The sequence below is a fragment of the Falco punctatus genome (assembly GCF_963210335.1).
Source record: "Falco punctatus genome assembly, chromosome: Z".
NCBI classification, from domain to species: Eukaryota; Metazoa; Chordata; class Aves; order Falconiformes; family Falconidae; genus Falco; species Falco punctatus.
The window spans coordinates 23,134,144-23,160,374 of record NC_137586.1 but is presented as its reverse complement, the minus strand read 5'-3'; the positions used below and the strand labels follow the sequence as shown (position 1 = coordinate 23,160,374).

Below are 26,231 nucleotides of genomic sequence, written 5' to 3'. Positions count from 1 at the left end.
ATTTGGAGACTGTGTGACTCTGTGTCTAGGATGCTGGAAAAGCACCAAAAAAAAAAATATCAGTGAAAACCACTGCCTCTTCTTAGCCACTAAAGGTGGCCTGATATATGACATAGCAGATTATCCCCTCATTTGCAAGACGGGCACTTAATGCACAACAGCTCATGGACTTCTGCTCTGCTGAGATTATTCTACAGTTATCTGTACATTCTGAAATTCATCTGTATTTCACTTAAATGAAGGAATATATTCACACCAGAGCCAACTATTTTGGCCTTCTGTAAAGCTGTATTATGGCAGTGTAGCTCCACTATATTCTAGTCTATATATTCTAGCTTCAAGATGATCATAAAAAAATTGAGACTATATACAGATACACTGAGACAATCCTGATGTTATATTTATCCAGTAGCTCCCTGAGTAATTTTCCCTCCTTGCCAATATATGTGTGAAATTTTAAGTCTTTTACAATACAATCCATGACAGAAGGCAAGCAGAATTTCTTTCTGATAAACTTCCCTGGCAAATTTGCAAGGTTGTTTATCCCACTGGTTATTATTAACACTCAGTTGTGTAAAAGACATATCAAACAGTAGGAAAAGACAGGTCAGACAATGCCCTCAAAAGCTGTAATCAAAAAAAACAGCATGAAAAGACTGCAGCTAAAAGTAATTAAAGTCTAAAGTGCTAGGGTTTGAAGGCTTGCAACAGGAGCTCCAGATGCACCTCACAAACCAGTAGCTTCTGTGTGCTATTTCCCTCAGGTACAACTTCCACAGAAACCACAACTGCAATTTAACAAAGGTACATCAAGCATTTGGATATGAATCCATCATTGTTAGTACCTTCTTGTTAATCCAGTTTATAATCAGTGACAGAATTAATCTCCTAATTACAAAAGTCACCATGTAGTAACAAAGCAGAAGCAAAGACAGACAAGCTTTGACTCAGAAGTTTGTCATGCCTCAGTTTTCTCCCCTCCTTGTGTCAGCTAGTTAAAAAAGATTCTGCTTCTTATTTCTAACTGTGTAGCCCTGTAATGCAGTGCTGCTGCTGCCAGCATCAGCCACGAGCTGTGTATGGAACTCGTGACACCTCTGGGCTGACGCTGACCGCGCTTGCTCTGGCTGAACTTCCCTTGCCCTGCCTGCCGCTTGGTTTTCCTCCATTGAGCTGTGACAGCAATTTCTCTAACTGACCAGATGTGTGTGGCTGGTTTGTCTTACTTTTTTTACCTTTCTATGGTGCAACCATTGTCAGCAGTTATTCCATGTAGAATGAGATATTTATAACTAATATAATGATGTAGTATAAAGAAATATGGGCCCGCTGAGGATAGCTGAGGTCTTCAGAACTGGAGACCCACAACACAGTGCAGAGGAGTTCAGGCACGGGATCACATGGGGTGGGGCACTGGGATGGCACTAGAGACCGCAGCAGCTATGGGCAACTTCCTAGGGGTCTGTTAAAAGAAATGCAGACTTGGGCCCAGACAGGATTGTTCATAAGGGTAACAAACAAAGAAGGAACTGTCTCTCACACGCATGAAAGGCAACCACATAAGGTAGTTTGGATGGAGCTTAAAGCTGCAGACCAGTGAAGAAAGAGCAAAGGTATAAAAGTGTGTTACCAAACATAAAAACAACCTCAAGTGGATTCTGGAGTAAAGAAAAAGAAACCAGCAACATGAACACCCTATTGCTCCCAGTGAAAGAGAAGTTGGCAAGCCGCAGTAACACCCACCACCACCAGACCCCAAGGTCTGCTGCCAGCCTGCAGACCTTGATGCGCAGCACAGGCACAACCGCAGGAACCAGGAGGAACAAATGAGTGCATGTAACAGCCTCAGTGAGAGTATTATTCCTTCTTTTTTCTTTAACAATTAAGTCTGGACTAACAATAATCACAGTCTTAAGTTTTGAGTTAGATGAAGAATGAATTCTTGGCTTTATATACACAATTTGTGTTTCCTCTTTGCTTACTGTCCTGGTTTCAGCTGAGATGGGGTTAATTACTCTCTTAGGAGCTAGTGTGGTGCTGTGTTTTGGCTTTGGTGTGAGACTTTTCAGTTCCTCGGGCCTGTTAGTGAAAAGGCTGGAGGGGCACAAGGAACAGGGAGGGGACACAGCCAGGTCGGCTGACCCCAACTAGCCAAAGGGGTATCCCATACCATGGGGCGTCATACTTGGTATATATACCAGGGGGGAGGGGGGGCTGGCCATGGTGGGCAGGTCATTGCTCAGGGACTGTCCAAGCATCGGTCAGCCGGTGGTGAGCAGCTGCACCGTGTGTTCCTTTCTTCCTTTCCCTCTGGATTTTATTCTTTCCCTCCCCCTTTTCATTATAACTGTTATTGTCACCATTGCTATTATTGTTCTTTCATTTTTATACTGTTTCAACTATTAAATTGCTCTTCTCTCAACCCTTGAGTTTTACATTCCTTTCCAACTCTCCTCCCCAACCCTCTGGGTGAGGGGGAGTGAGCGGGCGGCTGCGTGGTACTTCATTACCAGCCAGGGTTAAACCATGATACCCATGAACAAGATGTAACACCCTGCACCCTTGCTGCTCCGTGGATTTTAAACCATTGACGCTATAGCACTATCAGTGCAATACTACTGTTTCAGAACAAGTAAATCACTAACGCATCAGGCCAGGGACTGTGAACTCTGCAACTGCATGTTAACACAGAAGCACTTCAGTCTTCTTTAGCTCTGAACTTTAACATAAATGCAACCAGTTAAATATAGGACTCTAAAAATTGCTATGTTATTTTGAGATCTTATCCAGAGGAGGAGTGGTTTTGAACACTGAAAGAAGTTTCTACCTTTCCCAAGTTGGCAAGGTTTGTATTAATATTTGATCTTCATTTCTCTTGGAGTCACTTGAGGAAGTCAATGAGAAAGCTGGTGCAGATACAGCATGAGCAGCACAGAGTCAAAATGCTCTCCCACAATTGCATCCTTCAGGCTTAATTCTGAAGATTCACAGCTAGTCAGTGACTGCAACTATTACTTCATATTAAATCCACAGTCTTTTGGTACAAATCTCAGCGTATGGGACTATGACTGCCCCCTCTTCCTCTCTGCTTACTTTAAGCAGCTTCTCCATGGCCTCATACTTCCCTAACAAAGCTCATAATTGAGACCTTGTAGTTACTGCTTGCCTCCTCCAGCTGCAATTTCATTTCCCTTCCTTCTCTTCCTGCTTTACTTTGATACTAACACTAACGGTTTTAGCTCTCCAGCAGCCAGCTGAGGAATCTATATACAGCCTGAGCATAATTATTGTTATGAGTACCATCATAGAAAGAGTGACTGAAATCCAAGTACCTAAACACATAATGAGACACCTGAAGGATTCACAATTTAAATACAAATATGCCAGTGCAAGAAAAAGAATTATAAACCAATGTATAGATGAACAAGAGACAAGCACAGATTAAGCAAACTAAGATCTTAAGTTAAAACCTTTGAAGCCTAGCACCTTCATTATAGACTGACAGTTGCTAGAGAACATCAGTATGGACTTGAAAACTTCAGACTGCAGGGTAAGATAACAGCATCTGACAGTGTGGATAAACAATGCAGTATCTCACCCACCTGTTCATCCTGAGTTCAGATTAATACTGGGAGCATGAAAGCAAACTCACTTCATGGAAACTGACCACTAGTCACCTTTGTAAGACAAAACTTTCATGTTTTAAAAAAGATATAAAAGAACCGGTGATGTGTCAAGTTATAAAATGAAGCAAAAAGACCAATAATATTTTTTTCTGATGGATCAGGACCGTTTCCAAGAGGATACTGCAATTTAAAAGCTGGCTACATAGTCTTCCTCTATGTAAAATGATTGTGAAGAGAAATGAAATAAAACTGGAGGAGCCACAAATGGTATCTCTAAGATCTTTCAGAAAATTATTATCAGCTTCAGACACCAACAAACAATGCAAATGTATAACAAGATGTACACAAAAGGGTATTTATAACAGAAATACTTCATTTTCTTAGCTATAGCAACAGGAACAAGAACCATTATTAATACTGGCAATCCCTAGACTTAAGTAGTTATTATCATACCCTTACACTATACCAGAGACCTAAAAATCCCGCATGCACACTCACACACGCACGAAATGCAAGTATCCAGCTCACCAGCATTCAGAGCTCTCCCTTGTATAGCAGAGGAAGCTTGGGTCCCTCTACTGTCAGCAGGCTAGCTCAGTCCTGCACCTGCACCACAGAGCCTGCACCAGTGCAGCCCTCGGGGGCAAGCGCGGGTCAGGAGCTCACAAAATCGCTCCTATTCACTATCCAAGGCTTACACACTTCAGCTTAATAACAGAGGGCACTCTGCCGCAACACCACACTTAGGGGCACGGTTTGGCTTACTGCAAGACAGAAAAAAACGTTTGACAGATAAAAGTTATCACATTACAAAATAAACTCTGTGAAGCAGCCTATGCATTTACAAAGAAATTCCAAAGTCTGAACAGGTCTGTTGTCTCCAGAAAAGCTTTAATTATATATAAAAATGAGATGCACAGTACCTTTAACAGAGACAGCTTAGAAGAGATTCACCTCATATCAGGGTTCTGCTGTGCTAGAAGTACTTCTTAAAACAACACTTATATTAAATACTTCCCATTGTCATTTATCAAAACTCTCATTCCATTCACTCAGAGGCTTATGCTTTTTTCTTTCTGAAGTTCTATCATCTGATTACTTAAGCATATGTGCTAAGTATGCTGGAAATCACAGTTACAAAGTACCAAAGATCAACTTCCTATTCTAAATACCACTGTAGCAAATGCACAATTTTACAAGAAGGGTTGTCAGAATGCTGAAGAAAAAGGATGGCAAGTGAAATCTGCAGGAAAGGGGAGGATATCTAGACTGACACACAAGATGGGAGAAGCCACAAAAAAGAGTGTGTGGCAGAGGAGCACCCCCTTCTGCGACATGTCAGACTGTACAGAGTATGTGATTTTCTAGATCCACATTTTCCTAAGAAGATACCACAGTGATGGCAAACATGGCTGCACTAGACACACATACTGCTTGACACAGAGTCTGAGAAGTAGACTGTTTAAATATTCCATGCCTCAATCACAGACTTTCACCAAAGTTAGAGAAATCAATGCAAAACCAAAATATCTTCCCATCGGAACTACTATTTGAAACTATATGATTGATAAGATTTATTTTCCATACTAATTTATTTTTTTTTACTTTTTTTAACCCTATGTTTACTGATTAGACAGATAACGTTTTAATATATATACATCATCTGCTATATGAAACTTAAAAATAATGTAGGAATTGGTTAAGAATTGTTTAACAAAAAAGATCTGAAATTATACTTTTCTTTCTTAGCTACCACAAATTTGGAAAATTTATACAACATTTTATTCTTGAAAGTAACATCTAACAATGGGTAAAGTACCTTGAGAGACTGCAGACAACACAACTCTGCACATGACAGAATCACAGGACGGTCAGGGTTGGAAGGGACCTCTGGAGATCACCTAGTCCAACCACAGGCAAAAGCAGGTTCACCTAGACTGGGTCGCACAAAATCACATCCAGGTGGGTTTTGAATGTCTCCAGAGAAGGAGACTCCACAGCCTCTCTGGGCAGCCTGTTCCAGGGCACGGTCACCCTCCAAGTAAAGAAGTTCAGCCTTATAGTCAGGTGGAACTTCCTCTGTTGCGGTTTGTGCCTATTGCCCCTTGTCCTGTCACTGGGCACCACTGAAAAGAGCCTGGCCCCAGCCTCTTCACACTCACCCTTCAGATATTTGTGGACACTGATAAGATCCCCTCTCAGTTTTCTCCAGGCGAAGCAGGCCCAGGTCCCTCAGCCTTTCCTCAGAAGGGAGATGCTCCATCTCTGTACCATACAGGGCATCTCTGTAGCCCTCCCTGGACCCTCTCCAGTAGTTCCCTGTCCCTCTTGAACTGGGGAGCCCAGAACTGGACACAGCACTCCAGGTGCTGCCTCATCAGGGCAGAGCAGAGGGGGAGGATCACCTCCCTCGACCTGCTGGCCATGCTCCTCCTGATCCCCTCAGGATCCCACTGGCCACCTTGGCCACCAGGGCACACTGCTGGCTCATGGGCACCTTGCTGTGCTCCAGCACTCCCAGGCCCTTCTCCGCAGAGCTGCCTTCCAGCAGGTCAGCCCCAGCCTGTGCTGGTGCGTGGGGTTGTCCCTCCCCAGGGGCAGGACCCTACACTTGCCTCTGCTGAACTTCATCAGGTTCCTCCTCACCCAACTCTCCAGCCTGTCCAGGTCTCACTGAATGGCAGCGCAGCCTGCTGGGGTATCAGCCCCTGCTCCCAGCTCTGTGTCATCAGCAAACCTGCCCAGGGGACACTCAGTCCCTTCATCCAGGTCACTGATGAGTAAGCTGACCAGGACTGGTCCCAGTACTGACCCCTGGGGAACACCGTGAGCTACAGGCCTCCAGCCAGACTCTGCACCGCTGATCACAACCCTCTGAGCTCTGCCATTCAGCCAGTTCTGCATCCACCTCTCTGTCCACCCATCCAAACCACACTGCCTCAGCTTACCTATGAGGATGTTATGGGAGAAAGTGCCAAAAGCCTTGCTGAAGGTAGACAACATCCACTGCTCCCCCCTCATCTACCCGGCCAGGCATTCCACCATAGAAGGCTATCAGATTGGTCAGGCATGATTTCCCCTTGGTGAAGAACCTGTGTAGACTACACCTGATAACCTGTTTTTCTTCTCCAGGAGTAGCTGTTCCATCACCTTTCCAGGGATAGAGGTGAGGCTGACTGGCCTGTAGCTTCTTCCTGGGTCCCCCTTCCTGCCCTTTTGGAAGACTGAAGTGACACTGGCTTTCCTCTGGTCCTCCGGCACCTCTCCTGTCCTCCATGACCTTCCAAAGACGATGGAGAGTGGCTTAGCAGCAACATCTGCCAGCTCCCTCAGCACTCAGCAGTGCATCCCATCAGGGCCCATGGACTTGGGGGTGTCAAGTTTGTCTAAAGGATCTCTAACCTGATCCTCCTTGACCAAGGGAAAGTCTTTCTTTGTCTGGACTTTCTGCCTTGCCTCCAGGGTCTGGGATTTCTGGCGGCAAGTCTGGCAGTGAAGACTGAAGCAACTCAATCTCCTCTGTGTCCTTCATTACCAGGGCACCCACCTCATTCGGCAGCAGGCCTGCATTTTCCCTGCTCTTCCTTTTTTTACTGATGTACTCAAGGAAGCACTTGATGTCCTTTGCCAGATTTATTTCCAAAGGGACCTCAGCTTTCCTTGTCACCTCCCTGCAATTTCTGACAGTGCTCCTATATGCATCCCAAGTGGCCCGTCCCTTTTTCCACATTCCATAAACCTCCTTCTTCCGTTTGAGCTTTGCCAGAAGCTCCTGGCTTATCCGTGCAGGCCTCCTGGCCCTTTGCTTGATTCCTTACTCATAGGGATACACCAGCCTTGAGCTTGGAGGAACTGATGCTTGAATATTAGCCAGCTCTCTTAGATGACCCCCATCCTCCTTCTACAGCCCTAACCCATGCGATTCCTCCAAGCAGGTCCTTGAAGAGGCTAAAGTTAGTTCTCCTGAAGTCCAGGGTTGCAATCCTACTTACTGCCCTGCTTCCTCCATGCAGGATCCTGAACTCCACCATCCCATGGTCACTGCAGCCAAGGCTTCCCCCAACCCTCACATCCTCAATCAGTCCTTCTCGGTTTCTTAGTACTAGGTCCAAATGCTCATATATACTATTATTTTGCACCATCATTTCATTTCATAGAAACAATGATGCCTGGAATTTTAAAATGCACTTTAGGGACTCAGACACCTAAGAATCTTTAGACTTACTAGAAAACAAGTATTCAATACTCCGAAATTCAGATCTTGTAAAGCTTTTTTACTCTCAGTTTCAGAGAAGCATTTTACAAAATATCACAATGCCAATTTACATCTTACTTTAAACAAAACAAAGAAGAAACTTCCCAAAGTTGAACGAATGTATTTACACTGTATTCAAAAGTCTCGTATGTCCTAGACCCATCACATTTCCAAGCTGGTTCTTACATTTAATAGAGAGAGTGTCCTGGTTTCGGCTGGGATAGAGTTAACTTTCTTCTTAGTAGCTGGTGCAGCGCTGTGTTTTGGCTATGATGTGAGAACAATGTTGATGGCACACTGATGGTTTTAGCTGTTGCTGGGTGATGTTTTTACTTAATCAAGGACTTTTCAGTTCCTTGGGCCCTGCTGGCCAGAGGGCTGGAGGGGCACGGGAAACTGGCAGGGGACACAGCCAGGACAGGTGACCCAAGCTAGCCAAAGGGACATTCCATACCATATGACGTCATGCTGAGTATATAAACTGGGGGAAGAAGGTGGCAGGGGGGGACATTTGGCATTATGGTGTTTGTCTTCCCGAGTAACCGTCACGCGTGATGGAGCCCGGCTTCCCTGGGGATGGCCGAACCCCTGCCTGCCCGTGGGGAGTGGGGAGTGAATTCCTTATTTTGCTTTGCTTGCATGCATGGGTTTTGCTTTACCTATTGAATTGTTCTTATCTCAACCCTCGAGTTCTACATGTCTTTCTGATTCTCCTCTCCATCCCTCTGGATGAGTGGGGAGTGAGTGAGTGGCTGCGTGGTGCCTGGCTGCCGGCTAGGGTTAAACCATGACAGCCTCTGTGTATGTATCTCTATCTGTATTCAGGGCTCTGCTTCAAATCTGTACTATATTCTAAAGGCTGTCTTGATTGTATGTAAGAAAGAGGTTGAAGTCACTGGGTGCCTGACCGGAGTGGAACTGTATAACCACAGCAGAAAATATCAAGGATTAAAATCATATAGGTACAAAGGACTAACAAATGATCCATACATGAACTGTTGGTCCTATATATCATATTGCACTTAAATGCAAAGCAATGAAAAGAATTTAGTATCTAACGTAAACATAGTCCATTCAAATAACCTTAGTGTTTCTCAGTCAGGCATAAATATTACATTAGATTTGGCTACTATAAAATAGAAAGCATCACATTAAAAATAAGTATCTGTGAAATAAGGTTTACATGAGCTTTACATGTCACTACAGTTAATCTATGGAATATTCTAAGATTATCACAAGGACACACCTACCCAAAGCAAGAATGATTTCTTGAGTACATACTCCTTTTCTGATGAGAATTAGTATGTTTGTTCTTGCTGGCCACACAGTATTTTGTAGCAGGAATTTTATGATGAGAAATTTTCTTTTAAAGGCACCTGTCATTAGTTTTTCTACTGAATTTCATAGCAAAAAACCCGTTTTACTCATTTTAAGATATATTCCTGGTCTTTCTCCCTTGTCTCCCAACAAAAATTGCATGACTATGGTCTTTAATTCTGTTTTGCTTTAGGCGGTTTGAAGAAGGAAACTATGGCTGTGTAATTGGTAAGAACATGTAACATTGCTCTCAGATTTGTAGAAAAAATATTAACCTACTAAAGACCATATTTTAAATTGCAACAATCAATTCTTTACTCAAACAAAAATATTTGTGTTACAATAAATAATAAAAGCAAACATCTTTTAAAGCATAAATATTTCTTAACCGTAAAGTTAACTCAAAATGCTGTTACTTAAAAGTCAGGAAATCTTGAAATGCTGGACTTTCTCATTTAGAACATTTGAATGGTTCATTTTCTAAATCACACTGATTAAACTTTTCTGTATTTTTTCCCATTTCAAATGTATTATTACGTCATAAAACAGTAAGAAGGCCAACAGAAAATAGTTATATATACCCACCTAGGTTTGACTTTACACAGAAAAAACCTGACTGGGTTGAATTAGAAAAACTACACGTAGGAAGAGGTCATAAATCCTTGCTTGCAAGATACATGACTCGACACAGTACCATGTTAAACCAGTGTTAAAAGACAGCATAAAAGAAGTCAGAATGATTTATAAAAGACAAAGTTTTTTTTTAAAAAGTAGCACAAAGTAATTTTAAACACCTACTTGCATCTGTAGCCACCGTTCTTGCCTTCTTTGTTTCTTTCTCAAGGTTTTCAATTTGTTTCTTTCGCTCTTACTCAGCTTTTGGTTGAAAGAAATACTCAAAGGCTGCACAAGACCAACAGATGTGATGTATTGTTCCTCTTCTACAGCACTTGTAGGTGACCCATCAGCAATGGCACTCCCAGAAGACTGTCCAGTAGCTTCAAAATCACGCTCACTTTCTGTTTCTTTATGTAGTAATGCAGTAAAGGAAGTAACTTGAAACCTTTTTTGTAGTCTGTCAGCACTGGAACTACATAGATCCTGAAAAGAATTACCATCTTTCCTATTGGACTCTAACTGCAAGCCACTTTGTGTGTAAACAGGTAGATTTTCATTTTGGCCATGGTAAATAGTTCCCATACTGCAAGTTTCATAGAACACAGGTGGCAAAACAAGTCTCTCTCCGATATTTAAATCCAAACTATGTGATCTTCTGTGAAAAGGTTTTACAGCACATGAATCATCCATAGGATATAAAGCAGAAATATTTCTTTTTTGATTTAATGCCTTTAAAGGAAGTTTTTTACTTTTCATCTCAAAACTGGGAGCTCTTACTTCTAGACAGAGTGCTTCTGTTAATCTTCCAGTACCAATATTACTTCTGGCTATGTATGAAAGCCTTTGATTTTTTACTTCCAGAGTTGCAGTTACCACTTCATGGCAGGTATCCTTGCTAAAACCAGACTGAATTTTGAGAAGAGGTAAGTGTTTTCCTGATGATTTTTCCAGTTTAACAGAGAAATCTGGCTGATAGTCAATCTGACTTTTGCAGAAATATATATTTACTAACTGTCCACCCGAACATCTTGTGTTGCAAACAAAGTTAAAGCCCCCTAAGCAGGCCTCACAGAATGGACAGCGCAGTTTTCCAGTTGTCCACTGTGCCTATTGATAAGAAAAAAAAATAGCCAATGCATTCATTGTAAATAAATGATTAAAAAATCATTACTAGTTACTTTTCTCCTTTAATCAAAGGGTTTACTTTTTGTTTTTCAAACATAATTAAAGAGATTTCACAGCAGAAAGAAAATAAACCATAAATAATGTTCTGGTCAAAACTCTGCTTGCTGCAGTGATAACTAATTCTAGGAAATCTAGAACACACATTTCAAAATGTAGAGGCTTTGAAATATGTTTACAATTTGGCCATAGAATAATGCTGCAATACTAATGAAAACATTAGATTGTTTAAAGCAGTGAAATCATTTACCATGTTAATCTGGAATTGGCAAGCTGTTTCTCAGCTGAGTGTTCTGAGTGCTGATACATTTCCTGCATACTAAGTAAGTAAAGTGGAAGGAGGTTTCTTACAAGAGAATACAGCTTTTTACTTTGCTTAGCCCATGAAAGCTTGAAATTGTACTTGTATTTTGGTATATGTAGTATTACAACATAAGCTGTGTGCAGATACCATGACAAATCCTTCATTATCTATACGGAGACAGTTCTTTTCATTATTTGTAATTCTGTGACTTTTATTTCAATCCTAAAGGCACTTTTTCAGAAGAAATTATGTATTAAAGATCTATAAACTCCTATGTATTTGCACAAATATTAGTATTTTCAGTAAATATATTCATCTGTCAGCAGAAAGATTTTTGAGGATTAAAATTATGCAAGTGTGTGTAAGATCAAAGCCCAGACAAGAAACATTTTCAACTCCAGTCACACATTACTCACTCTTGAGCCTGATGTGGGGTTGAGCCGTGAATACAGAAGCCGCCCAAGATTTCTAGCTAAAGCATTGCTTTCAGTTGCAAATGCTTTTCAGGGTACTTTGGGAAGATGATTCTGTGACTGACACTCATCTGACTGAAAGCTTCAGAAAGTTTCAGTAAAACCAATTTTACAGTTTCAAGAAAAAAAACCAAAAACTTGTGTGAAAAGAAAAGGTTATTTTTCACATGCAATACTAGAAGTAGTTCTGGAAACACTTCTTTGAGTAACTTACTCCTCCTGCCTTGTGGGTTAAAACCTCAAAATTTCATGAAGTATCAAAGACATGACTTTCATTGCACCTATGAGAATCTGTTTAAATCAGGTCATCTTTATAATCCGGGGGAAAAAAATCGGTTTACATATGCCCAAAGGCTTTCAAATCCCTGAAAATTCCTTGAACATGCACAGTCCCTCTCAGTTTATAAGGCTGTCCAATGTGTATATATGCCATTCCCAATGAAGAATTAAGTTGGTTCAGAGATGTACAGTAAGTCTCCCACACTCCACTCCCCAGATGCCATGGGCTAGGCACTAAAATTCAGGGAAAAGCACTTTCTAGTGCCTTTAGTGAGTCTTTCTGGCACTGAGGCGCTATGGAATACTGGATCTCCAAATGGAGAGGAGTGATTCATGAAGGTTAGAGAAAGCTAAGAGTCTGGCAAAAATGGAAGTGCAAGAGACAGCAGCGAATAAAAAAGACATCTCTATGTCCTGTGTGCACAGAGCCTGAGAGATGAGGTGCAGTATAAGGGAGTCCAGGACCGATTTAGCATAAGTTTGGCAATGGACTGTGGAAGCATTGACTCAGTAAAAGAAGGAACAGCCTACTAGTGGAGGAGGTGGTAGGGGGAAAATCAGCAAGATCTGAAAAGGAGCTGAGGGTACACAGATTTAATGATGGACTGCATAAAGAGGAAAAACTGGGAAGGGTTAGCCAAAGAAGCTACAAGTGATGAAGAAAAGAAAATGCAGGTCAATAAAGCTCACTAGCAGCACTAGCCAGATATTTATATTTATTGAAGATTACCTATACACTAATGTGTGCATGAAACCCAAAGAACAGGGACAGATGGCAAAATAGAACTGGCTGGGAAGCAGTGGGTTTTTACAGCCTGCAAATAGACTTTGTGCTTATGTAATAATGATTTAGCCTTTGATTCGGGAGTCATACAGGAGAAAATAACACATGATCACAAAATTATTCAGAGCCAGGAGGATCTGGCAATAAGCCAGAATTTTTAAAAACCCCACACATTTATCCATAAATCCACAGGATCCTTCCAGAGAAGTCAGAAGTCAATAAGGTAAGAGTTCCCAGGATATTACAGGATAAAATTAACACTAAGATATTAAATGTGTTCATAAAGAATTGCATTTGCTGCCTCTGCCACCAGAGCAGCATTGCCCCTCTGCAATTTTGAGCAAATACGTTAAAACTTTTCTGAGCAGTCCATGGGTTTTGTATTTCCTAGGTCTCCAGCCTGTCCCTCTAGGCTTTAAAATGCTGAAGGCTGGCTATTTACAGCTAAAGGTAAAAAGAATAATACCAGTATCAATATATAATCCAATTTTAGTGAAATAACATAACATAAAAAGTACTGTAACAAACTGCATGCTTATGATCAGACATTCAAGATTAGGTAGTGCTGTGAAGTGGGGAAATACCTTGCCACCCCTAATTTTCACACACATCCCCCAAGATCATTGTTTCTGAAACAGATACACTATTCTGTCAAGCACTATTGAAGTAAAAGAGATCATTAATTTTTAAAAAAAGCTTAATGTTTAACAAAATAAAACATAGGGCAGAACAACGAATGAAGATAAAACCAATTTTCTAAATTTTTGAATGCTTAGTTTTACAGTCATGACAATTTTTTTCTTTGTGTATCATTGTCAGGGTGGAATTGCTTAAATCAGAAGTTAACTGCAATGTAGTAAAACAAACACTGAAGTCTAAGCAGAAAGGAATGCAGATAGTATTTGGCTCTCAAAATCAAAGACTCATCAGAGAAAAACTGTGGGCCAAAAGAAAAGCACTGTTCCTGTTTACTGTATCTATGCAACAATATTAACTTCTAAAATTGAAATAAGGAAAATACTGAACTGAAACAATCAGTACAACAAGGAAGTTATGAGATGGTTTGTAATTTCAAACGGGCAGTTAGAACTCAAAAGCAGTGATGCTGGCTTGTCATCAGACCTTTCAATTTGCAGAAAGGTAACTATTCTCTATTCATATGACATAATAGCATTTTAAATATGAAAGCCGTTACATCATATTCCAACAACAGATCCCTTAACAAACCCACAAATCCAGTTTTTTGGAGAAATATGCTTCTTACTGTTATTGTCAACATATGCATTACTACTGCAAGATATGATGATTAAGACAAATCAAAACCCAGAGCACAGATAAATATAATTTCAAGCATTGACAAAATATGCAGAGGTGTCCATGACAGTTATTTGGACAATCACAAATACATCCATCTCTACATAAGCATGAAGAGTATTTATCACTTGCAGGTGTTGTGCATACATAAAAAACCACTTAAGACAGAAAAAAGCCTCTGTAAATGCTAATGATAGAAGTTACTGAGAAGAATTCCTTCAGTTACAAGGTCTCTAATATACATGGACCTTGGCAGAAAAGTGCTCTTGTGTAGCAGCATAGGGATGTGGCGATGCGGAAGATCACATGTTGTGACGGAAATGTAGGAACTAAGTAGAAAACCACCCACAAAGGGCTGGCTTTGCTACTAGTATATAAGTGCCTGTGTCTTTCAATAAACTGCCATTTTGCCTTCCTCTCCATGACAGTCTGAGTGCTGATGGTCCCTCAGGTGCTGCGCTAAGGTTTGGACACATCATAAGCTGCTACACTTTTGCAATTTGTTCCCTTTACTTATCCCACATTTTGAAAAGATGCAAGCAAAAAAAGATTTACCTTTTCAATGGCACATTTCACCCACTCTGGAACGGTTTCTGTGTTCACATGCCATACGTTGCAAGAGTCCTGAGCAGCAGCTGAACGTTGTGATGTCTGTTATAAACAAATTATTGTATTGATTTTCAACATTCATGTAAGCTTTTTTATTTCAGTATAGCCAGAAGTCACCTTCCCAAATTCAGTAAATACTTTATTAACAAATGACAAAACTCAAAAGATGTTGGTGCATTCTTTAAGCTAAAAACAGGTAGATGCTGTCAACAACTCTCTATTTTTGAATCTAAGGATACTGGAGGACTCCATTGTGGAGGTGGAGATGTTTGGGGGTGGGTTTGGGTTTTTTACAACAGAAAGTATGCAATTGCTGATCTTCCAAATATATTCAGAAATCAATTTCAGAAGCACTATCAGCTGGCACAATTTTCCAGTAAAGACAGGAAAATTTTAAGTTCTAGTTTATATGAAGACTGTGGTCAGTACTAGACAACTATCCCAAAAGAGTTGTAAATTCATTTCCTAATGCTTATTAGAATAACTAGCAGAGAAAACAGGGACTCAGCAACTTTTGAGTTTTTACTGCAATGATGTGACCAGCTGAAGAGCTGGTCAACAAAATCTTAAAAACTGTAGCATTTCACTACTCATAATAATATAAAACCAACTACCTAACTACCTTTTAGCACAGAAGTGACACAAGTGTAATTGAATCTTTTAATATGGTTTAGAATGTCAGAAAATATATAAAGATGGCTAAAAATATAACGGAAACTCTGATGAGTGTTAAGAGTCTTAAAATCATTTGATAAATTTATGAATGTGGAAAATCACTGACTGCTGTGTTACAAAATTCATGGCAATAGAAGCTTCATTATTGAAACTTTCATTATTGAAAATTTAAAGTGGGGCTATACACAGAAGACAGAAACTCCTAGAAATCCTCCAAGACAGATAGATCTGTTTGTCATGTCTATGCTATCGTCTTCCTCCTATGTGTGGAGAGTACCTGTACTTCAACTTAGATATAATTATGATTTAAAGTATTTATACTGCATTTGTAACTTCAACATTTGGTTTCAAGATTTGTTGCAAGATTTTTCTCTTTTACTCCTATATCAGCTATGTCTTTGACTGAAGGTCTAAAATTCATCAGAGAAAGCCAACATACTGAAAACATTACTCTTCTCATCAGAGTAGAATCTTTGCCTCTCAGTATCTTGGGAAGCAGCATTAAATTACATCTTTTTAATCTGCTATGTACATACTTAGAGAAGGCACTACTTCAGTCTTGTGCACAATGACGGTGGGTCTCCACTAGCAATTAAAAGTTCCACTGGGTAGCATGGACAAAGATACCTCCTTCTTTTCCCTACATTTTTTTCCATGAAAGTAGTTGAAATTCCACCATCACCACCCCCAAAAAATAATTAAAAATCCACTTGAAACCATGCACAAAATAAAAGTTCCTCAAGTGTAAAGCATGACAAATATTCCAGAACCTCAAGCTCTGTAAGCGGAGTGACTAAAATGGGGTTTATCAATAATACTACTTATATCAGGATCTTAAAAATAACTATATTGTTTCCACCTCTATTGGTTATACCCTTTTCCAGTGCCAAAAAGAAGGTTGTTGCATTTCTAGTGCACTAATAAAAAAGATTAACACCTTCCCTTCTATTTGCTTTCTTGCTGTGATTCAAGGTCATAGGATGTAAGCATAGTCTTCTTGGCATATTTGGAAAGACTTGAACTCTTTGTGATTAGTAACTGCCATTATACACCAGCAAGAAATACTCTGTCGTTATTTTATTCTGTAAAATTATCTTTCTCTTCATTTTAATAAAGATGATGTAAATTACTAAGCAGTATTTTAGCCTGCCAGGGCATCCCCCCTCAGGGCAGGCTATCCTCTGAACTATCTTTGGGCACAGACTATCCCTTTTCAAAATCAAGAGCAAATGTTTCTGATGTGGGAATATTTGAGACACAGTTAATGACTGCAGTGGAAATTAGTATCAGTTTTTAAAACACACCTTAGAAACAAAGAGCCTCTGTTAAGAAGTATTCAAACAAAAAAAAATGACCGCATTAAAACTGTCAAAAACAGAACTCATTTTTATGTGAAAAATGGTAACACTATATACTCTACACAAGCTAGTAGTCAAATGTATCATGAATACTAGCCTTCACGTCACAGAACATAAAGGCGATCACTGCCTACTCAGCTTCACTGGCATTACTGCTTCCACTGCTCTTTATGGAATCGTCCATAATTTTAGCACTTATCTCCACAGGAGATTAATTACTAAGTGAGGGCAAGTCTAATGTTTCTCCTTTGTTTGAAACCAATGGCACTGAAAAAGTTACTAACTCCATCCAGATGCTATACTTACTTCAGATGGTTCTTTTCCATGACACTTAGCAAGGCAAACAGAATTTGCTATGTGTTTTCTACATCTCCAGCAACATAGAACATCATCCTCCTGGTTACTCATTTCGGCTTGTGATTCTTCAGCTTTGTATGTCTATGTGTAAAGACCACAAAACATACAATTCAGTCATCTGTTGAAACCACACATACTTTCCTCTCATGCCGAGAAGTCTATCAGTAGTCACCTCACCACAGAGGAGACTAATACTTTATTTACAAACACCCTCTGATCTTGTATAGCATGACACCTAGACATTTTAAATAGCAAAGCAAAACAGTTTTTACTTCCAGGTTGCATACAGAACTAGAAAACAACAAACCCAAAACGAATAAAAAAATAAACTAACTCCCTTGATGTTTGGACAAACGACAAGAAATCTCCAGCTTTCCCAGAATGTGTCCACAGAAATAAGTCATTGCTATCCGACACATTAAATACACACATACACACACACACGATGCACATAACAAAAATGAATGGCAACATAAAACTACAAAAGACAAAGACTCTTTTCTTAATGTGGCCCTGCAGGCTTGCTCTCTTAAATTATTTTGCATGGGAGGAGCAGTATTACTGGTGCAAGAGAGCTTTTCACAGACCTGAATAAGCATCCTAATAAAACAGAGACTTACATTAAGACAACAGAGGACAAGACAAAGATTTTTTTCTTTGCGCCTTGCTGTGTTCTGATGTCTCTCTCGTCTTCTAGAATATGTTTACAAAGCTTTCCCTTTTTGCCATGCTTTCTCCAAAAGTTCTCCAACACTTCTTTCTACCTGCTTCTGGTTTTAGCCACTTGTGCTAGCTACATGAAAATACATAAGAAAATTTTTTACATCAACACACTCAATTCAGGCACTGTGCTAGGGTTATGCCTACTCACAGTGCTAAAGTGCACAGCACTTACTGACAGGAAAGCTGGGACATAAAACTTAAAACCAGTATTAAAAGAGTATTTCTGTTCTTCCACAGTACAAACACCTGATTTTGCAGTTATTTCAACAATGTAATTTTTATTTAGTTTTCACTAACTAAAGCAACTCTGAGGTCCTCAGACAGCCTATACTGCAGATTTCCCACATTTTCTACATATGTGAAAAGTCTGAAATACAGTTTGACAAGGAAGAACAGAAACAACATGCGCATACATTAGACGCCTAGCTCAAGTGCACAAGCAGCTTTTAATAAGCAAATCCACAATAAGCTTAGAAAGTGAAATTAAGGTAAACATCAAATCTTTTCTTGTAATGTCACAATAAATTAAAATGTTTTTTTGTTAAGATTCCATTACAGTATTTTAACATAAGTTAAGATGGCCAAGCAAAAGATCATGGAAGAGACATTTACAGAAAAGGCAGAATTTACACTGGAAACCTGTCTTATTCGTGACAAAACTGTGATGATTCAAATACCCTGACTTAAGCAGAATCTCTCTCAAGTTTTTATTAACCTTGTTATGTCAGTGCTGCTACTTTCTGTACAAGACCCATTTTGAAATTGCAATGTGTAAAAATGCTGGACCTCTCTATGTATGACTTTAAAAAAGAGTAAATTCAGGCTCTGAAAGATTTTTAAAAGCAGTGTGTATCACTTTGTTGTGATAAATACAGCATTGGACTTCACAGGGTATTGAAAAAAATGGTTACCAGTTACAAATTTGCATCACTCAAACACATTAAAGCTGTTCTAATTAATTTATTGCTTAGAATTTCATAACACACTCCTAGAAGGCATTTAATCTTACAACAGCTCAGTAAGAACCTCAAATGTAAGACCATCCAGGAAGGACTGACAGACTTTTTGCATAAGGCTATCTCAGACGTGCCTTGCGAGTACAGCTCTATCCCCATCTACTAAAATACATTCTTGAAACATACTACAGATAGTGATACACATTTCACACACCTTATTGCTGTATCTGTGTATTCAAATGGTATATATTTAAGTCTCTGCATACATTCTGTTCCCCTTTGCTAACTTGTTTTAGAAAAAGCTGTTTTTGAATCTGTTGAACAGCTGCTTCATTTGAGGCTGATGATGCTTACTAGAGCTGCATATAAAACAATAGGTGAAAGTCCTCTGAACCAACAGATAAAGGACTGATGGATAAATGCACCTGCTATATTTAAAAGACAAGTCATGCAAACAGAGGCTGTTCAAGGATCACCGGCATCTGAAGTGATGTAAACATCCCCCTCACTTAAACAGCACCTAGCAAGCGAGCACTTGTTTTACCACCGTAAAATGAAAAATAAAAGCTCTTTTAAAAAAAAATACATTTCAATTAAAAAAAATCGTAAGAGAAATTAATATAGGGTATATAATACATATAATAACCCACACAACACAGGTTGTCTTTTGTGTAACAAAGAATGCTGATAGTGAACTATATGGAAAAAGAATCTCAATATGCAAATGCTTTTTAAGACTCTACTACAGTAGGCTGAAGTGTCCTTCTGGTCTAGCAGAATTTAAAAATGAAAATTCCTGTGGATCTATTAAAATTCTGCATGTATGTGCCTTTTGCAGTTCTTATAGAGGACAGAAGAAACTCTACAGATGCTGCAGTGGGTTGACCTTAGCTGCACGCTGGGTGCCCACCAAAACCACTCTAACACTCCCCTCCTCAGCTGGACAGTGGAGAGAAAATATAACAAAGGCTCATGGGTTGACATAAGGATGGAGAGATCACTCAGCAGTTACCTTCACAGGCAAAACAGACTGACTTGGGAAAACTAGTTTAAAGTATTACCACCCAGATTAGAAAAAAAACCACCTTCCTCCCACCCCTCCCTTCTTCTCGGGCTTAACTTAATTCCTGATTTCTCTACCTTCTCCCCAGAAGCGGCATAGGGGAGACAGGGAATGGGGGCTATGGTCAGTTCATCACATGTTATTTCTGTTGCTCCTTCCTCCTCACACTTTTCCCCTGCTCCAGCATGGGATGGGGTCCCTCCCATGGGAGACAGTTCTTCATGAACTTCTTCAGTGTGAGTCCTTCCCATGGGCTGCAGTTCTTCACACACCGCTCCAGCATGGGTTCCTCCCATGGGGTGCAGTCATGCAGGAACTGGCTGTTCCAACATGTGTCCCCCCCCTGGGCTTCCCATGGGTCACAGCCTCCTTCGGGCATCCACCTGTTCCAGCATGGGGTCCTCCATGGGCTGCAGGTGGATATCTGCTCCACTGTAGACCTCCACAGGCTGCAGGGGACAGCCAGTCTCACCGTCATCTTCCGCAGGGTCTGTAGGGGAATCTCCACTCTGGTGCCTGGAGCACCTCCTGCCCTCCTTCTGCACTGACCTGGGGGTCTGCAGAGCTGCTCTCACAGTCTCACTCCTGTTTTCTGCTGGCACAGATTCCGCCCCCCCCCCCCTTTAATATGGTATCACAGAGACACTACTGCTGTCACTGATGGGATTAGCCTTCGCCAGTGGTGGGTCCATCTTGGAGCTGGCTGGCATTGGTTCCACCCACTGGACATGGGGAACCTTCTGGCATCTTCTCACAGAAGCCACCCCTATAGCGCCCCTGCTACCAAAACTCTGCCATGCAAACCCACTACAGATGTACACATTTCCACATGTATCACACTAGAAAACAGCAAATGAGATATTTCTGATTTGTCACATAAGCATTAATTTTTATTTTGATTTGCACATAACTTCAACTGGAACTCAAATAAAAGCATACAAACACAAGATTTTCAAGTGTTTTTACAGTTGAACACAGTTTAACCATAGTGGTTTGGATATATTTTACTAAGTTTTTTATTTGTCTTGTTTTGCACCTGAAACTATTAGAAGACATCTTGTTCTCACCTTGCTTTGTCTTTCAGCAAACAATGCCAACATGAAGATAAAAGATTCCAGTTTGGCACTCAGGAGCTAGATAGTATCACTCTCAGTGGGCCTTTCCAGCTTGGCACTGGGCCATGCTGTTGCTGCACTGCTTTCAGATCAGTTGCTTTGTGTGAGCTCATGTTTGCCTTCAAAATAGCAGGTAGACATATCCGAGTGTTTAAAAGCCTATACTCCTCCATGACTATTGGTTTTATGTCCTTCACATATTTTCCTGTGGTTCAGTCCCATAAAAGCCAGAAGCAGGGGGTCCTAAGACTTCCTTCCCAAGTCAGTCCCAGTTCCCTTTCTTGAAAACTGTCTAACATTCTCTTACAGACCTTTGATGTGATGAAGATTTCACAGCCTTCCCAAACTATTTCATTACCTTCTTATCTTCTATGATTTTACCTTTTCCCCTAACATCTGACCTGAATTTTCTTGCAATTTCCCTTATTTGCTGTGAATACTGAGAACAAAATGGCTCCTTTTCTTCTGTGCAAGAATATTTTACAACTCTAAACACTTATTATATATTAGCTCCCCTTCAAACTTGTCTTTGAGCTAAATAAATCCAGTTATTTCCTTTTTTTTTGTCACAGATCATTCTTTCTTTATCACCACCTGCACTGCTAGTTTGTGAACTCTTTCAAATGAGTCAGCTGTTCTTGCACAGGAGTGTTCAAATCTGGATGTAGAACTCAAAATGAAGCTTTACCATCACTGAGTGGTCTAGACAGTCTATACATTTTCAAGGGAAAGAAGAACAGAGAATGCCTTGCTAGGGTAGAAACTAACACAAAATTCACTAGATCCATTTGAAAGTGTTGTTTCTTACATTTAAAAGGGCAGGAAAAACACAGGAAGATTAAATAACTCCCCAGCAGCAAACAATTTTTAAGTAATTTCAGCATGAGATCCTTAAGATCTTCAGATTCATACATGCTCATCAATATGTTAAGGGAAGAGGAAACAGGAACTGTATTTTTTCTCCTTGTACCACTCCATCTGGAAACCCTATGAGCAACACCACAGAAAGTTAGTGGAATTGTTCACAAAGAAATCAACAAAAAACAGGTGAAGGATCAAGCAGCAAACATAGCCAGAGGAATGGTACAGAGCTGATCAGCTTCCTGTTTATTCATCACTCCTTGAATGGGACGCTTTCCCTTCTGGCATCTCTCACTAGGAGGAAGTCACCTTTGATACTTATATCTAAGTTTCTTATACAGTCCAAAATGTGTAATGCATTAAGCTTTGGCCATTTCTTCTTCAAAAAGATTGCTAGAAAACATGAAGTAAAAGCCCAAGAAAAAATTCTCATGTTTTCAATGTGAAAAAACCCCTAAATTTCTGTTGAAAAGCTGGTTTAGAATTTCCTTTCAACTAGCTTGCTCCTCATCCTCAAATACATAAAAGTAAGAAAATGAGTACAACAGGACAAGTGGTTCTCAATGCCTTTTTGTTCAGAAGTCACCTGTGACCCCTTCAAAACACAGCAGTCATGAAGACCACATAATAGTTAGGTTGCAGCAAGAAATCAGGGCACAGAAACCTGGGCATTAGTTACTCAGAGTCTTGAAAAAATATTAGATGTGTGGCAGCTTTGAAGGAGAATAACAGAGAGAAGCTAGATGAGCTGTCCTATCCAACAAGTGTCCATACCAGAAATTCCTGCTCACAGAAAGGGAGGAGGAACTGACACTGCTGGACAGCGAAAAACAATCATGGAAGGCATTCAGGTAGACATAAAAAACTTGCTGCTAGCTTCTGATATCCAAAAGAGACACTTTTAAAAGCATACTTAACCCATGTTTCTCAATAACATAGCACTTAGATGGGAAGACAGAAAAGAAAGTTTAAAGAACTGCTTCCAGGCTGCCAGAGAAGCAAAGCAGTAAGATGAGCGAAGAGCTGTGCCATCTCCTCCTGTAGTGGCTTCTGCTCAATGATCAACATTTCTACCAGTTCAGCACACTGTTGTGTCATCAGCTTCCATACTGGCGACCTCTAGTTGATGACAGAGGGTGGCCCGGGTGTGGCACTCCTTCTCTTACAGCAAGAGTGGCCCATGTAATTAAAAGACAGTTAACAGAAAAATGGGAAAGAATGTTACTGGCAAAGTATCACTTGCTAAAAAAAATCCTAGTGCATGCTGCAGGTAGACCTGTTGACTTCAGCAAGAGAACGTGGACTGCTTAAATCGCTTTGGGAACAGATCTAGCAGGTCAACGGAAAACCACGAACTGGCGTGTCGCCTCTTCCATGAGACCCCGCAGACCACTACCGGCCACGCTGCTGCACGTACGAACACCAGCTGTTGCACAAAAGACGAAAGGAGCAGGAACACCGTGCCGCCTCCCAGCGTAACACTCGCTCCTGGCGGCAAAGGGCGGCCCGGACAGCCCCTACGCCCGCCAGGCCCCGCCGCGGGGCAGCGGCGCGGCTGCGAGCCCGTTCGGCGGCCGGGCACGAACCGCCCCCCGGCTGGGCGGGAGGGCCGCGGCGGGCCCGGCAGCCGCCCCCCGAGCGGCGCGGGAAGCTCCGCACGCCGCTGGGCTCCCGGGCGTTGCGGTTGCTGACAGCCGGCGGCGGCACCGCTAAGTTAACTCTGAGGAGAAGTCGGGGCTGTCGCTGCCGCGCTCCGGCGCCCCCTCAGGCAGGCGCCCGGCTCGCCCCGGGACGGGCAGCCCCGCCGCCCACCCAGCCCCGCGCAGGTGTCCGCACCTCACGGCGCTCGCCCCGCGCCCCCGACGGCCCCAACGCCCCCGCTGCCCGGCGAGCCCCAGCCCGGGACGCCGCTCGGCCCAACAGGCGGCGGCGGCTCCCTCCGCCCCCCCGCCCCCGGCGCCGGCCCCGCTCAGCTTACCGGGCCGCGCCGCGCGAGGCTGAGAGGAGGCGGCGACGCCACTGGGGCGAGCGGTCGGGTGGGGAAGGGGTTGCGCAGCAGCAGCAGCTGCTCCTGCGAACGGGAAGAGACGGGAGACAAACGGCGGCGGAAAGCGCTCCGCTAGCGCGGCGCCGGGCCGGCCGCAGAAGTCCTCCCCGGGCAGGCCGGTCCTCGCAGGCCGCCGCTGCGCGCCGCGTCCCCGCGGAAGGCCGGGCCCATCGCCGGCTGCGGGGCCAGCCCTGCTGCCGCCGGGCGGGAGGGCAGCGGCCGCGCCAGCCGCGCCGTGCCGAGGCCCGGGGGTGGCACGTCCTCCCGTCTCCTGACTGGCAGAGCCGGAGCCGGGGTGGGGTCAGCCCCGGCGGCGGCCTGCGACAGGGGTGGGGAGGCGCGGCAGGGAGTTAGGGGGAACGGAATGAACGCTTTGCCGTAGAAATCGGGACACAAAATAACTTCCTCCAGGCCCGAGGAGCAAGCCCAGGCCCAGAGAGCGTGCACGGAGCGGGGCCAGCGACGTCAGAGGGACCGAGCGCAGCAAGCAAGCAGTCACATACTGGCCGCGCTGCCGTCAGTAGCCCCTGTTTTAGCAGGCTGGAGGAACAGAGAGGAAGCTCTGAATGAGGTGGGGAGGGGGGTTAAGTAAACCTGGGGACCTGTGTGGGCAGCTGCTGCACGGGAGGAGAGGCAGGCGTGCGCTCGGAGGCTGGCAAGGGAGCGGGGGGCGCGGCGGGGCCTTGCTGGTGCCGCCTGGACCGCGGTGGGGAAGGGAGCGCGGTGAGCTGGTGGGCTGCGCTGCCGCCTCCGCTGCGCTGCCGCCTCCGCTGCGCTGCCGCCTGTCCTGGTAACAGCCTGACCCGATCGGGAGCTAACGTGCTTATAGCTGACAATCTGCTGATAGTAACTGCTCCGCTTCAAACACAGGAAGGGTTCGGAGTATTGGGACAGTGTGAAGGTAAGAAAGGCTGGAAAATCGCTGGGGAAAAAAAAATTTGGAGTCTGCCCACTTGTTGGCCTGTGGTCATGGTTTGAAACACTGAAACCTCCATTTCACTGTTTCTCCTGCATTTATAGTATCTAATTCCTGTGATTTTTCTTGCATTTCAATGTACATTTCCTGTAGGTGAACAAAAAGTTTTGTTACCAGGTAGCTATTTTGAATGATGTTGGAGTCACCGTAAGATTTGGGCTCTCACGGATGGAGAAGTGCACTACGACCACTTCTTTTTTCTTTTCCCCCATTGCTCTCATTTACCTGGTTGGTTTTTTGGTTTTTTTTTTTTTTTTTTTTTTGCTAATCTTTGCTACCCCATTACTATTCTAACAGACTGCCTTGTAACAGCAGAATTATTCATTCAGAAAGGCTTACATTTTTCAGTAGTTACAGCTAGCTAAATTACTTTATACTTGGTTTTGCTTAAACAGTAATTGGATATGATGGTTTAAAAAAAAAACAACAAACACAATAAACCCCCAACAAATTACCCTAGGCTATGACGAACCATTTTTCTGTCCTGCCATTTTCCCACTCCATGGTTAGGAAAGATGTTGGTTTTATTTTTGAGAGAGGTTTGTTAGGGTCTTTTTAGTGATTATTATGTTTGGTGAGATGTTGTGGTAATTGCCACTTTTTCGTGCTTAATGTAGACCCTGTAAAGAAGATCTGCGTAAAGAAGTTCACAAGTACGATGCTCACAATAATTAAATTCTGTTTTGCTCTGCCATGGGTGTACAGTAATTATCTGTAGAAGAGACAAACTTATTTTGAAATAATTTGTAGCATGGTACAACATGCTCAAATTTAAACTTACAGGACTACTTAGAAAAAAGCACTATTTATCAGTCATAGAGTTGCAGGTTATTGCAGGAGCGGGCTGCAAACTAGGACCATGCATGGCAATCAGTTAGCTGAGGGGAGTGTGCTCGAGCTTGTCTAGACAACAATTAACATGATGAGGCATGTTTGCGGAGCACAGGGGAGTGGGAGACGGGTGGCGCCAAGGAAAGATAACACCTTGCAGTTAATTGCTGGTAGTTAACCACCAATCAGGGATTGCCTAGTATGCAAGGCTTAGCTTCAAGAACCAATCTGTTTCAAACGCGCAGCTTCTGAAAGTGTATAAAACCTCGTGCTTCTGTACAATAAATCGACATTTGCTTGCATCAAGCTGCGTCCCGTCTCTTCATTCGCCGCAGGTTATAAGTCATTTTCTAGCAGACTTAATTGGTAAAGGCGTATGGAAACAAGAGAAATAGGGAGATGAATGAAGGAAATCAAATACAGGTTAAAATTACTAGCTGCTAATTTAAGGCTTCACCTTCTGACATAAAAGAATATTGAAACTATTAGGGGAGAGATCTTCCACTCT

General features: G+C 42.2%; 1 protein-coding gene across 3 annotated transcripts in view; it reads right to left on the bottom strand.

Annotated features, from left to right (window-relative positions):
* RNF180 (ring finger protein 180) overlaps positions 1-24,044 on the bottom strand; it is a 104,860-nt gene extending 80,816 nt beyond the window's left edge. For 2 of the 3 annotated variants that reach the window (XM_080372845.1, XM_080372846.1), the window contains exons 1-3: positions 17,101-24,044; positions 14,708-14,803; positions 9,997-10,923 (exon numbers count right to left, since the gene is read on the bottom strand). In XM_080372845.1, the coding sequence (XP_080228971.1) occupies positions 9,997-10,923; positions 14,708-14,803; positions 17,101-17,202 (1,125 nt within the window). In that variant the 5' untranslated portion in view covers positions 17,203-24,044. The remainder of the gene's footprint in view (positions 1-9,996; positions 10,924-14,707; positions 14,804-17,100) is intronic. The other variant, XM_080372844.1, reaches the window with a different exon arrangement.
* Between the last annotated feature and the right edge of the window lie 2,187 nt (positions 24,045-26,231).